At 41.1% G+C, this 14,461-nt stretch overlaps 1 protein-coding gene across 5 annotated transcripts in view; it reads right to left on the minus strand.

Annotated features, from left to right (window-relative positions):
- The window catches only part of DCX (doublecortin), a 117,140-nt gene that overhangs the window by 21,956 nt on the left and 80,723 nt on the right, over positions 1-14,461 (minus strand). For 3 of the 5 annotated variants that reach the window (XM_008578059.1, XM_008578057.1, XM_008578058.1), the window contains exons 4-5: positions 12,937-13,039; positions 10,339-10,476 (exon numbers count right to left, since the gene is read on the minus strand). In XM_008578059.1, the coding sequence (XP_008576281.1) occupies positions 10,339-10,476; positions 12,937-13,039 (241 nt within the window). The remainder of the gene's footprint in view (positions 1-10,338; positions 10,477-12,936; positions 13,040-14,461) is intronic. The other 2 variants (XM_008578062.1, XM_008578060.1) reach the window with 1 other exon arrangement.

Below are 14,461 nucleotides of genomic sequence, written 5' to 3' on the forward strand. Positions count from 1 at the left end.
AAAAATGGGGGGGGGGGTATGGGTTTCGGGGGAGGAAAAATGGGGGGGGGGGGGCGGAGCTGATGGGGTAGAAGTTATTTCCAAACAAACAATGAGAGAGTCATCCAGCTTCTAGTGTGGGTGGCCAAGGACAGAGTGGGGTCACCAGCCAGGCAGAGTTGATGTTGAGCTCCCAGACTATGGATTTTCTTGTTTGGAGGCTGTACTGATCTTTGGGAACTAGGATGCAGCTGCATATAAATTGAACATAAGTGGCCCCAAGTATTAAAGAGCAGTCTGGGCAGCAAGCTGGACAAGCCATATTTTCTGGGTTCAAGTTCGCATGACCCAGAATGACACAGAAAAAGAAGGACCACCTTGACATTTGCTTTTCTCCCAGTCTTTGACTGGAGACTAAACTGATTTAGTGCTCATTCACTTAGCCCTGGCCTTCCCTCAACACTTGAGCCCAATTCAAAATTAAGCCACTTGATTTTGATTTGGCATCAATTTTGAAATATTGCTCACTGAAAATGACTGCAGTCTACTGGAAAAGCCATAATGATAATTTCAGAACCTCCTTAATTATTGCAGTTGTATTTCTACAGTCATTTTCAAAGCATTTTACCATATATGAACTCATATGATTCTCCTGATAACTCTAAGAGGGTGGCCAGGTATTACTAGTCTCCTTTTAATCAACAAGGATGTAGAGGGTATGGTTTACTTAAAAAGTATAAAGTCTGCCTCTTCTCAATAGATGGTGGCTTTGGGAGTTCGCTCACAAAATCCATTTCAGAATTCCCTCAAGGTTAGCACATCACATACCTTGCACTGTGACTTTTCAGCAATTCATTTTGTATTGTTTTCTAACCCCTAATGCTTTGCAGAGGAAGTTCTCAATACACAATTCAGCCACTTCCTCATTTTTCACATATTGAGATGCTCTAAATTTTCCCTCATTCCAGTCCAAAGATACCCCATTTTTCCCTTACATATACAGGGAGGTTTTCTGGAAGGCCATCCGAGTGGAACCACGGTGGTTTCAACTTACTTCAGAGCAAGGCCAAGAGCCAGACCTTGTGGTTTTCACACATCCATTCCAAAAAGCCCTTGGGCAGGGTGTCTGGATTGCTTTGGCTAATTGTTTCTGCTCAGTGGAAAAGCTTTTGTCCTTCTCCCCAGACCCATGCTTTAGGGAAGAGAGCCTGGAAACAGGCTCCACTGATTTGATCATAGGGTTGGTTCTCAGGCCAATTCAATCATAGGTTGTGAGATACTGTAACTTCTGAAGATGAAATTTGACTTTTAAATCTATTTCCTACAAAGTCTTGGTCAGCATGAAGTTGTGAATCCTTTAAATAAGGGAGAGCAGTAAGAGTCTTCCCTTTTGCAAAACAAATATATGTCCCATATCCTGCAATATTTTGACACAGATGAGTTTCTCTCAAGAAGAGAACAACTATAGGGGCGCTGCTGGAAGTACCAAGATTGTTTTCTTAGACTTGACAATGCTGTCAACATTTACTTTCTCTGGAAAGTGGTTTTGCTCAGAACATGTTCCTGGTTGGAGCAAGCCTGTCGTCAATGCTCACTACCTGTGTATCTGTGGCAGGAACTAGAACACACGGCATTGCTCTTAATTTGTGGAAAGAACACAAGCTTTGGAATCAGTCATGGTTTTAAATCCTGGCTTAGCCATTTCCTAGATTTGTGACCTTGGGCCTTACCTAACCTCTATGAGCCTCAGCTTCCCTATCTGTAACATTTGAATAATGATATCTCAATTGTTGTTGTTTTGTTGATTACATGACAGTCTGTACCTAAAATGCTTAGTCAAGTGCCTGGCACATAGGAAGAGTTCAGTAAATGATACCTTCTATTGATATTACCACCACCACTACTAGAAATGGGAGAAATTGAGTAACTACGTAGTAGATAGATACTGAGCTAGGAAATCCCCTTCCAGGAGGAATGAGATAGCAATCTAAACAGGCTGAGGCCTTATTCTTTGGCCAGCTGGTCAGGCACTGATGACTGAAGGTTTCCTGAGCTGAAGCTCATCACTTCCGGGTTTTGCATTTTATTGCTGTACTCCCCCAAACACAGCCGTCAGCCCCCTCCTCCTCTGTCTTTTTACCCGCTCAGTGTTACCATGGTCAATGAAGGCAATGTGGAGCCACTGAAAGTTTTGGAGCAGGAGAGCAACATGATAAAAATGGTGCTTTAGGACAAGAAATGTAGCATCACATTGGATAGTAAGGGGACAGATATTTGAAGCAGAAACGTTCCTTAGAAGTCTGTGGAACCATTCAGGCATCAAGTGATGAGGGAAAGGAAGGGACTGCTGGGTGAGTCATGTGGAGATGGTTCATGTGTTCAACAGCAGCAGCAGCATATGGTGGGCATGAAGGACTAAAGAGTGGGAAAAGTGAAAAATAGCACCAAGGTGTTGATACTGGGGAGGATGACAATTCTGTTGTCAGACAGGGAATTGGGAGGAAGAAATGTTTTTGATTTTTATATGCATTGTATTTGGCACATATAAGCAGGATTGGTCAGTAGGCATTCATGGGTCTGACATCCAGAAAGAAGGTTGGGGCTGCAGATACAGATTTAACAGCCTCCTCCCAGCACGCTGATATGCCATATTCATCACCTCCTCTGCCCCTTTGTTCATGCTTCCCCTTCTGCCAGAAATATCTATCTTCATATCAACTGATATTGGTGGGGCTCAGAACATGGCACCCTAAAGTAGGTGCTAAGTACTTTGAACAGGAGGAAATTGGAAGGGCCTCAGAAGCAAGGTCTCTCTGACCTTTTACCACCCTCATATCTCCCTTCCCTCTTTTTCTTCTGAAGGGAGTCTCAGAAACCAGAACTTCTATTCCCCAAGGAATGTCATAGAAACTAGAACTCCTCTTTCCCAAAGCAAGCCATAAAACCTACGAAGGTCACTCTCTCCCTTTTCCCTTGAAGACCCTCATTCCAGAGAGGTCATGCTCCATATCCTGGAAAAAGGACTGGTACACAGAGAGGTCAAGAAGAATTTGAACAAACACGCCCTACTGAGTTTTCCCCCTCAGTCTATTACCATTGAATCATACTCTTTTGTTCAATCACATTTCTACATGGCTGTTTATTCTTCATCAAACCTAAGCATAAAAATAGACAGTTTTCTCTGGATCTTTGGTTCTTCATTTCTGAAGGTTTCTGTGTCACATAAAACTTTGATCAAATAAATTTGTGATGCTTTTTTCTTGTTCACCTGCCTTTTATTATAATGAGCTTCAGCTGTGAACCTTATGATGGGTAAGGAAAGGTATCACATCTTTCCACCTCTACAATATATAACCCTCCTTCAAGTCCCAGTTCTTCCAGGAAACCTACCCTTAGCTCCCTAGGTCCTGATGAGCTCTCTCTCCCTTGAACTCTAATAGTCCCAATAACACTTGCTGCCTGTATCTCTCAATTCATGTGGCATTTAAACAAACCATTACCATTAACACTGCATTAACAGTGCAGTGATTAAAATTGTGGACTGTGGAGGCAGATTGCCTGGGTTCAAATGCTAGTTCTATCACTTACTAGATGTGTGATCTTGGGTAGGTCAGTCAACTTTTGTATGCCTAGGTTTCTTCATCTGCAAAATGGGGATAATAGTACCTACCTCATAAAATTGTTGTAAAGATTAAAACAGTTAATACATGTAAAGTGATTAGAACAGTTGCCTGGCACATAAGAAGAACTATACAAGTATTTCTACATTTTTTTAAAAATGTAATTTACATGTATACTGGTCCCCCCAATAAATCATAAACTTTTTAGTGATGGGGACTTGTCTTTTTCTTCTCCTCATAGCACCTAGCACTACCAAATACCCCAACAAAACTTTGGAGACTCAATTATACTTAAACACAAGTCTCAGACTACATCAGGCTTATAGGACTCCTGTTGTAGGGAGACACCATCAAATCCCATGTTCTGTGGGGTGCTCAGTGGCTCCCACTACACTGCTTACTCCAACCATTTCCTAAGCAGCTCTCCAATGGCAACAGAAAAGTTGCCTTAGATATAGGGCAGTTCTTCCAGTTTAACTGGACATAAGGGGTGGTTTTAGAAAAAAATCAGATTGGGGGAGGGGACCAGAGAAGTTTTTCTCTTCTCGCAGCTCTGCCAAGGTCACCACTTCCCTTTGGAGTAATAGGAGGGGAGCTGATGTAATGTCTAGGACCTAGCACTGGAAACAAAGGCACCTCATTACTGTGGCGCTGTGCTCACTGCAGCACAAAGAGAATGACACAGACAGCACCCCACCCCCTGCCTTTCCATATCCCTGGCCTGGAGGTGGGGGAAGGGGTAAGGAAGCAAAGACCTTTGCATTCGCTAGACTGGACATCCCACACCCTGCCTCCTGTCAGTGGGACACTGCAAAGAATGCCTGCTGGGAAGTCAGGAGAGCCAGGTTCTAGCTCTTGGGTGTTAAATGGTTGTGCGACATTGAAAAAACCCTAAGATCCTCAACTTCTTTGTATCTTAGTTCCCAAATATGAAACGAAACAAAGCAAAACAAAACAAAACTGGATATTTACCCTTTTTCAACCTAATTCATGGTGCTATTATGAGGGACAATTGCGGTGATGGATTTGAAAATACTTTGCAAAGTGCACAGGATTTAATTCATGTAAAGAATTGTTATCTTGAACCTCTTTCAGTTGGAGAAGAAAGGAATTCTCGTACTGTTTAATGCAACAGCTACTAGTCACATCTGGCTATGGAGTATTTGAAGTGTAGCTAGTCAGAACTGAGATGTGCTGTAAGTGTAAAACACAACCCAATTTCAAATAACGTAAAATATCTCAATAATTTCTTACATTCATTACATATTGATGGAGTTTGGATGTGTTGTCCTCTCCAAAACTCATGTGGAAATTTGATCCCCAATGTGGCAGTGTTAGAAGCTGCTTGAGTCATGTGGGCAGATCCCTCATGAATGGATTATTGCTCTCCCTGGAGGGGGGGGGGGATTAATGAGTGAGATCTCACTCTATTCTCGCAAGAGCAGGCTGTTGAAAAGACCTTGGCACCTCCCATCTCTCTCTCTTGCTTCCTCTCTCTTGCTTCCTCTCGGCATGTGATCTGCTTGTACCTGCTGGCTGCCTGTCACTTTCTGCCATGAGTAGAAGCAGCCTGAGGCCCGTGCCAGGTGCAGCTGTCCCAGAATCGCAAGCCAAATAAACCTCTCTTCTTTATAGATTACCCAGTCTCGGGTATTTCTGTTATAGCAACACAAACGGACTAATACACATGTTGAAATGATAATATTTTGAATGTTTTATTAAATAAACTATATCAAAATTAATTTTGCCCATTTCTTTTAACTTTATAAAATTTGGCTACTAGAACATTTACAGTTACATATATGACTTGCATTTGTAGGTCACATTACATTTCTGTTAGACAGAGCTGGTCTACACAGTCACATTTAGGAAGGTCAGAAAGGCCAGGTCCCCCCATCTTAGGCAACCCAGAGTAGCCTGCTGGGCTCAGAAAAGAAGGATCCTGGGATACAATTCTCTCATGCATTCCCTGCAGTTTTGTGTCCCTTGACCTCCCCTTTTAAGGATGTATATTTTGGTTAGAGAAGTCATTCTTCTAACAGGGAAGGGTTGACTTTCAGGAATAGGTGCACATGAGTTGGGGGAAGGTGGATGGAGAACATTGAGGTGCTACAGCAATGACTTACTATTGAAGAATAGCAAACTAATTATCACATTACAATTCTCTCTTCCTATCAGGGTGGGTAATTAGCTTCCTTGGGGGCTCCTTAAAAAAAAGAGAGAAAGAAAAGATTCCTTCCCAGCAACTAGCTATTTTGTTCTTTTAATTCAATTCAATTCAATTGGGGGCAAAGCTACTTAAAGGAAAAATTAACACATTAATGGCTGAAATGGAAACAGAGACACATTAGAAATGTCTTCCTTTAGTTCTGAAGCCAGGCTTGTCTTTGCCCATCAAAATGGTAAGTCCTGGGTTAACCAAAATGTGGCACTGCACGAGCTTTCCTCGTATATCCCACACGAGCCTCCTGAGCTCAGATTTTATCTGCTTACCACTGTTTTTTGGCCTGCTTTAAAGACAGACGTGGTTAACATGACTTGGATTCTAAGAGTCCATCAGTTCTGCTCAATGAGAATGAGCTTACAGGAATATTACATGGACAACCAAATCCTTCCTTAACTCAGGTTTAGGGCTGAGCAACAGACATTCCATTTGGGATGTCAAACTCAATATTGGCAGGAGTGAGGATTGAACTTGAAGAGAATAAAGTAGAAGGATTTTGATTTATTCATGAGGCAGAACAGAAAAGAGATAACTTAAGAACTAAGGACTAGGAAATCAAATTATGACACAAATTACAGACTAAATAGCATCAATTTACTAAACCTCAAGTCAAACTGAACCCATATATTAACTGAACCATGAATTGGACCAAATATATATATTTTAAAATCTCGCAAAGTTGTTCAAACTAGAATCAAACCTATATATTTTCTAATGAACTAGAACATCAAAACATTCCTTGAATTGAACCTTAACTGAGCCAACGTTTCATTTGGTTTGAGTCCCTGCTAAAGAGAAACATTTTGTGTTGGCTTTCTTTTGCTTTCAAAGGAAGGCAGTTCGTATTCCCTGGAAATGTCCTATCTTCTACAACCTTTAGTTACTCAAGTTGAATGAAGGTGTGTGAATCCATACACAAGTTCCAGACCCAAGACAGACTGACACAGGATGGAAATAGGGTGATACAACTATGCCTTAGAAAAGAACAAAGAATTTCAGCCCCACCCAGCACCATTATTTTTTAGTTAAATGTAAATTGACTTGCATATGTCCCTTGCTAACAGCTCAGAAAAATCTCAACATTTTATGAAACAATTCTTTTTTCCTTAAATCTCAAACGTTTATGAGGAGAAATTCATGCAAACTGAAAACTAGGTATTGTCTATAGCTCATTGTTCTGGTTATCTGATTCTGATTCTGTGGAGCCATTTTACAACTTTGTTAAATTGTAAATAACTGATAACAAAGGAAAATTATTCTTATCTCTAGACATGCAAATTCTGTCTTATCTAAAGAGGGTAACAAATTGTAAAGAAGGTAAGAAATTTGCTCCAAATCACAAAGCAAGGAAGTAGTGTAGCTGGGCCTTCTTAGAGAGATGCCTCTCTCTCCTCTTCCATATTCTACCCCATTCCACCTTCCAGCTTGGAATGGTCCTGAGTGAGGTGAGGGTGGAGAGTAGAAAATGGGTATGTTAAATCTAAACCTTATCTAAAGTACTGTTTTGCCTGAGTTCAGCTTTGCTCCTATGGAATGTTCACTGAGTAGATGCCTTGGACTTGGCTCTAAACAAAATGCTATGGAATGGGCAAGGTCATATACATGGATCCTCCTACCCTTTGGAGCTGAAATCATGCAGAAGCTCCAAACACATCATCTGAGATGAGCCCAGACATTCTGGAAATTGCTATGAATATTGTCCAGATGTTTGGCTTAATTTATGTTCATGAACAATCTGAAATGAAGATTCCAATTCTCTCTACTGAGAACACCAATTTAGATTAGTGTTAGGGAACAGGGTTGTTTGTAATATCTGCTGGGTAAATTTCCCTCTCCCCTCAAATTGGTTACTCTGTTTATCTTATGTTTCTGAATAAAATCTTCATTCCTTTTCTTTATCAAGGGAATTCTGAAGGAGCAAAAGCAGATCTTGCCTTCCTGAGCCTGGGCCGGGATTTTTATAACTCCTTTCAATTTGACAAATAATCATTGAGTCCTGATATATTCTTGTTCTGTTTCTAATATCTTAGAGTCAGTGAGGTGTATATTTTATAGAAGGGAAATTCTGTGGATAGCATGCTGGAGATCAGTGATTTGACATATGAACCAATTGGATACAGTCTGCAAAGAGAATCTATTTATTTCAAGCTGATACCACCTGAGAATTTGTAGCTAATGGGTTATATGGTGGTTTAAAAATAGGTCCACAAATTCTTCAATATTCCTTCCTTGAAGAGATGGAGACTAATTTCTCTCCCCTTGAATGTAGGCTGGACTTAGTGACTGCTTCTAATTAATAGAAAAAAGCAGAAGTAACCATGTTGGCTTTGGAGATTAGATCATAAAATGTACTGTATCTTCTTCCTTGTTCATTCTCTTGAATCACTCACTTAGGTGGGAGATCCTACCAACAGCCATCTTGGAGGTGGATCCTACATCCCCAGTTGAGCTTTCAGACGACTGTAGCCCCTACCAATACCTTAACTGCAACCACACGAGAGACCCTGAGTCAGAACCACCTGGCTAAACTACTCCAGAATTCCCGAATCACAGAAACTGCGAGATAATAAATGCTTTTTTTAAGCCACTAAGTGTTGGGGATAATTTTTTCTGCAGCAAGATGTAAATAGTACAGATTAAAAATCCCAGAAATATCTAGTGCTATTTCTGAAAAATGATTAGCTAAGCAATTATTGCCAAACTTTATAAATCTTGACAGTGTTTTAAAGTCCATTTTTTGCAAGTCTCTGCTTAGAAACAGTCCAAATAATTTCATTCTCAGTCCATGAGAGTTAAAACCTAGGTCTGTGTAGTTTCAATAATGTGAATTTTCTTAGGTACATTTATGTACTCTTCTGCACACTTGAACGAAATGTTACCAAAGCACATGTATTTTTATTCCTTCAGTAAACATTACCTAAATGCTTACTGGGTCTCTAACACTATGCTGAGTGAAATAGGTGAAATAGCTTTTGTGCATCTATTTATTCACAAACACTACTTTAGCATCTAGGGGCCAGGCACTGTGCTCAGCACTGAGGATACAAAAATAAACTGGGGAGTTCAGTACTCAGTTGGGGAAGTAGACAGGCAAACACATATTTTACTACACAGTGTGGTGAATATTAACCCAGAGAAATGAGTGACATGCTATGGTATTGCAGAGAATGGAACAACTATCTATATGACATCTTTAGAATGAATAGAAGTTTTCAAGCAACAAAAAGTGGTGGGTTAGAGGGAAAGCATTCCAAGTGTGGGGGAACAGGGTGTGCAAAGACATGGAAAGATGAAAAGCCTAGGCTGCCTTTTTGTACTTTAGTTTCTTCTGCCTGAGAATAAAGAGATGGTCAGTAATATGCATGTCTCTGGCAATAAGAGGTAGGCAGGACAGGCTGTTTTTCTAGGCACAGGCATTTCAAAGACAACAGGCTACTCGAGCTGCCCCAAATTGAAGGGCCCTTGTACTTCCCCAAGGTTCTCAGGCTAGAAGAATTCTTGTGATGAACCCTGAGCCTTGGGCAGACAGATGTGTAAGTCTTTTGGGACATATAATTTCCTTGGTGTGAAGAACTCAAATTTTCTATGCATGAGTCTACTAAGCTTCTGAACTTGGACTTCTGTGGCCTTTTATTTTTAACATTTGCTATAAAAGAATGGGAGTCATTGCCTTTTAGATCAGTACCACTCAATCTATGGGTCCAAGACAAGACAGTTTGTGCCAGAATGTAAATCCACACACCACTGCCTTCATCAATAAAATTGTGCTCTGAAAAAAATGTCAGCTAACTAAATGGTTTGCTTAGTGGCATAGTTGATTTCCATTTGGCACATGCTCCTAATCTCATCACAGACTGATTGATAACAAATAGTTTGCAGGTTGGCAGTGATCCATAGACCACATTTTTCAGATAACTCACTATCCACTAAATAAAATCTTATATGACAAATCTCTTTGTTTCCTTTCAGAACCTGGTCTATGCTTTCTTTTCCCATTGTGAGGATGATACAATTTATCTTGTCTCCTTCTTTTTATTATTATATGTGTTTATGGTGTACTTGTCTCCCTTTTTGGTTTAGCTTCTAATTAGTTCAGAGTCAAATTTGAAGTTCAAGTGTGTCAACTATGTTGACACCTTGGGTGCCATTTTTTACATTCTTGTCCTTGATTTTGGTTTTCAATTCCAAATTTATGTTTGACTTGATTATTTCATTGAATATGTTGTGGCCAAATGACATCAGAGACAATGACAATGATGACAACCATGACAATAAGCATGACGATAAGCATGGCAAATAGGCCAGATTTCTGGTCTGCATCCATTTGAGTAGAATAAGAGATGTGGCTGTGCCTCCATGACTCCAATCAAGTTTGGCTGTTTTAGTCTCTGAATTGATAGAACTGGTTTTCATGGAGACACAGTGGTATTCATGAGGAACTCATTCCTCTGCATGCAGAGGGCATCAGCCTTTCTAAATGAAATTGACATGCACAGTTAGGAGAAGAGCACTCACCGTCTTGGTCGTTACCTGAGTCTGCTGGAGACTTGCTTCGGCGCATAGGGCCAGGACTCTTGGCTGAACTCTTCTGAGGCGTTGGGGACGCCTTTGGGCCAGCTGTGGCTGATGGGTTTCCCTTCATAACTCGGCATTCTGGGGCAAAAGGACACAGACAGTTTAGTAGAGGGTAGAACTGAGGCTCAGCATGCTAGCAGCCTCTGGAAATTGGAATAACCACCATAAGCCGAAGCACCTAAGTGGCTCAGGTCTACAGGTAGTTCCCATTGTTTGTAGGAACTGTGGCCCTGGGGAGGGAGGCATGGGAAAACTTTCAAAAATCACCTGGGCTAAGCGAGGTGTTTAAGTTTCTGGATTATGGAAATAAGGGCACGAGTTCAAAAGCAGATCAAGCAGGTAATTAAAAGTGAACTCAATCATTTGTGGATGATCTAGCCATGTCTCAAATAGTACCTACTGATGTAATGTTTAATAACGTTTCATTAATTTCCTTGGAGTAGAGATTGACAGCTCAAAGGTTGCAATGACACAGACGAAACATCCATGAGTAATTTAAAGGAGGGGTAGGGAGCTACCATTCATTGTCTATTACATGCCACACATTGTAACAGGCTCATTATGGATGTCATGTCATTTTATATAAATAAGCAGTACCACCACCACCATCTTGCATTAATAGAGTTCTTTTCTATTTTCAGTGCACGTTATCACAATCCCTTATGCTGGTTTTGTGAATAAATCGGCCAGCCGTGACTCTGCCACTTAGAACTTAAGAAAGCAAGTGGCTGTGCAAGACAGTCTGTCAAATGTTCCTGCATTTGTCTCAGCCCCAATGTGACACATTTGGAGCATCCTTTCTATGTAGGTCACTCAGCATCCCCTACTATGGTAACTTTGGGCCCTGAAAGTGCTAGTTTATTAGAAGGATTATCATACTCATTCTCCTGATGAGAGTATAAAAAGCTTAAGCCTCTTGCTTAGAGCAACAAAGCAAGAAAGTAGCAGAACAAGGAGTAGAAGCCAAGTCTCCTGAGTTTCTGTCTAACACTCTGTCCACTACAGTTTTCCCAGCCTTGTGCTGTAATGTGCACGGTGGAATCAAACAGCTCTATAGAGAGCAGTCTTTTCTTAAGACATCTCCTTGTCACCTCCTGCTTAAAGGCACATTGAAATATAAATTAACCAGAAAGATTAGGGGAGTCATTCTGGTAAACTGAGTTTTTTAAGAAACTGAGTTAAGTGGAAGGCTGATTTTTGTTTGTTTCACTTCTTGTTTTGATTGATGAACCTCAGCGATCACCGTCCAGAGCTGGCAATGTAGATTGTATAGCAAATCAAATATAGCCTGAGATTTGTTTAGCTATTTTATGGTTATTTGCCTCTTCTCAAAGGGAAGACAGCAGAAATACCACCTCTCTAAGGGTCTTTATCACTCGAGTCTATATTAGTAAAACTCCCTTTGTTTTTCTCACACTTTACTCCTCCTAAGTGGGAAATACGTTTTGAGTGTGTCTTTCCATCAGGATCACATCCTAACCCTGTTACTGTGTGAGCTAACTCACTTTTAACTTACACCTAGAGCTTGGACTTAAACAAAGAGAGACTGCAAGATTTCCAGATCCTTCCTGAAATTAACAACTCCCTGGAATCCTCAGTCACAAAGCAGGGGAAAGGGACCACAAGCCTGAAGGTGGGAAAGGGATTTGACACTAAGAATACAGTGGGAAAATCCTTCTAAAATAAAACTGTCAACATGGATCAAATAGCTGGAGGATGTTGACTAGAAAAAAATTATATGTACAATATCCAAGTTCTGACTCCAAATGTTCCTTTCTGTGGTCTGATTGTGCCTGCCAGCCCATGTGACACAATACACGGTTTAAGAAATATGGTCACTATTGGGGAAGATAGTGAGTTTTATTGAGTTTAGGGGCTAGGCCTCTGGGACATCCAGTTAACATTTCACTTGGCGACCCATGTATCCAGATATGCAGGAGAAAGGCTAACAATATCTGCCCTTGATGGACTGTAGTGAATTGAATTATGTCCCCCCAAAACTCCCTGAAGTTTGGATTGTGTCCCTCAAGTTTTATGTTTTAGAAACTTTACTTGTGTCCCCCAAGTTTTATGTATTAGGAACTTTTATGTATTAGAAACTGTGACTGTTAAGAGGGTGGGAAATCCTATTATGGTAATTGAAAGGTGATTGGATTTTAGGACCATGCAGTAGTGAATGGATTAAAACTACTCAGTTTTTAAGTCAGGGGTGTGGTTCTGAGGGCTTTAAAAGGAGAGGAGAGTCTGACTTTTGCTCTCTCTGCTCTCTCTGCTTCCACCATCTTGCAATGTGAGACCCCTGGGTCACTGTCACCACCACCAGATGGACTTTGGACTTCCCAGCCTCAGAAACTGTAAGCAATAAATGTTGTTTTTCTCTATAAATGACCCAGTTCCAAGTATTTTGTTATAAGCAACAAAAATAGACTAACACAGGGACCATGCATGGATGTCTTCCAGGCCATATAAACTCACGGAAATCCTAAGGGATAGAAGTGGGAGAACAATGGAACAATAAAACCCAGTGTTTGTGCTTACCATTTTCATCCAAAGAAAAGTCATCCTGAGCATAGCGAAATTTTTCAGGACCACAGGCAATAAACACATCATCATCACCAAAGAAGTCATGGAGACAGGTTACCTATGGAGAAATCAGAAACGTTGGATTGGTATTCAATGGTCTTGTTACAATGAGACTCACACCATGTTGGCAGGGGAAAAGCTTCACATCTAGGCCATCATCTCCAGCTCTCAGGGTTCTCCTTTTTCTCAAAACATTTACCATTCTCATTGTCTGCACCGTGACTGCTAGTGAGTTATGATACACTGAGTGCCATTGTCTTTCCATGTTTCCTCTGTGGTAGTCTCATTTCTACTGCATCAAGAGTAAGATGGAGACCGTGTCCAAATGGACTGTCCCCCTCTGAAGAAAAGTCAGTCAAAAGATGGTCCTACAAATGTTAGATTTTCTCAGAGCCTCAAAGACAGAGTGCTGCTGGCCCAAATCTGGGGCCCAGGGGTCTAGGCCAAGGCAGATGAGAAAGACCTTCTGTATCCTGCAGTGGATAGACCCTGTAGCTGACCCAGAGATGAAAATTCCTCTTTTTGTCTGCATGAGTTCTAAAAAAGGACATAATTTCTTAACTGCTTTGAACACACAAAAATTGGATTTTTGCTAAAAACGGGCCAAGAACCTCATAATGGTCCAGAATACCATCCCTCTCTGAGGAACCAGGAGGGGAAACTGCACTGACCACTTAAAACTTCATCAAGAGCAATGGGTACCAATAGGCTTGAGTCTCTGGTGGTAAAGCCATGTTCCCAGGACCCTTCTTGCCCTCTAGTGCCCTATGCATTGCTATTTCTCCACAATAGACAGTCTCCCTAACCCTCTTTCTGCACAAAGAAATCAGGGTCTCTGGGAAAGTATACTGCTCTCTGTAGTCTCCCCACTTCTCAGCTTTCCTAATTACATCTGATAATTAGTCCAGCACATCAGAGAAATCCCAGGAGAAACGATTGAGTCAAAACATGGTTATCCTACTTGTTAGCTTGAAAGTGTTCGAAGCCTTTAATTGTTCTAAGCTTCCCATTCAAGCTGCCAGCAATTGCTTTCCAAAGGCACAGTGCTCACGAACTAACAACAGCTTGCTGGGTGCAAAGAGCAATATGTTACATTCGAAAATGTTTATATTAATAACATCATCTCCCACCCAAGGTCTAGTCAATCCCTGCTCCCCCAGCCGAGATGCTTAAAGATTATCCCCATTGTCTCAGTCTTCCAATCATCCAAGAGATGCCAAGAGAAGGGAGAGAGACTTGGAGGACTGCCAGGGTCACCCCTATTAAGTTTCTTCCCAATCCTGGGTCCTGGCCTCATTAAATAGGCCAACACCCTTCTTTAGCCCACTTGTCCTTCACCCATTCATTCCACAACAATGTAATGACAATAAGAGCTACCACTGATTGAATGCTTACTTTGTGACAAAACTCTGCTAAGTACTTCCAAATCTGTCATCTCATTTTTACCCTCACAACAAACCCTGGAAGTTGGTATTACTGT

Source organism: Galeopterus variegatus, unplaced genomic scaffold, assembly GCF_000696425.1.
Source record: "Galeopterus variegatus unplaced genomic scaffold, G_variegatus-3.0.2 Scaffold1625, whole genome shotgun sequence".
NCBI classification, from domain to species: Eukaryota; Metazoa; Chordata; class Mammalia; order Dermoptera; family Cynocephalidae; genus Galeopterus; species Galeopterus variegatus.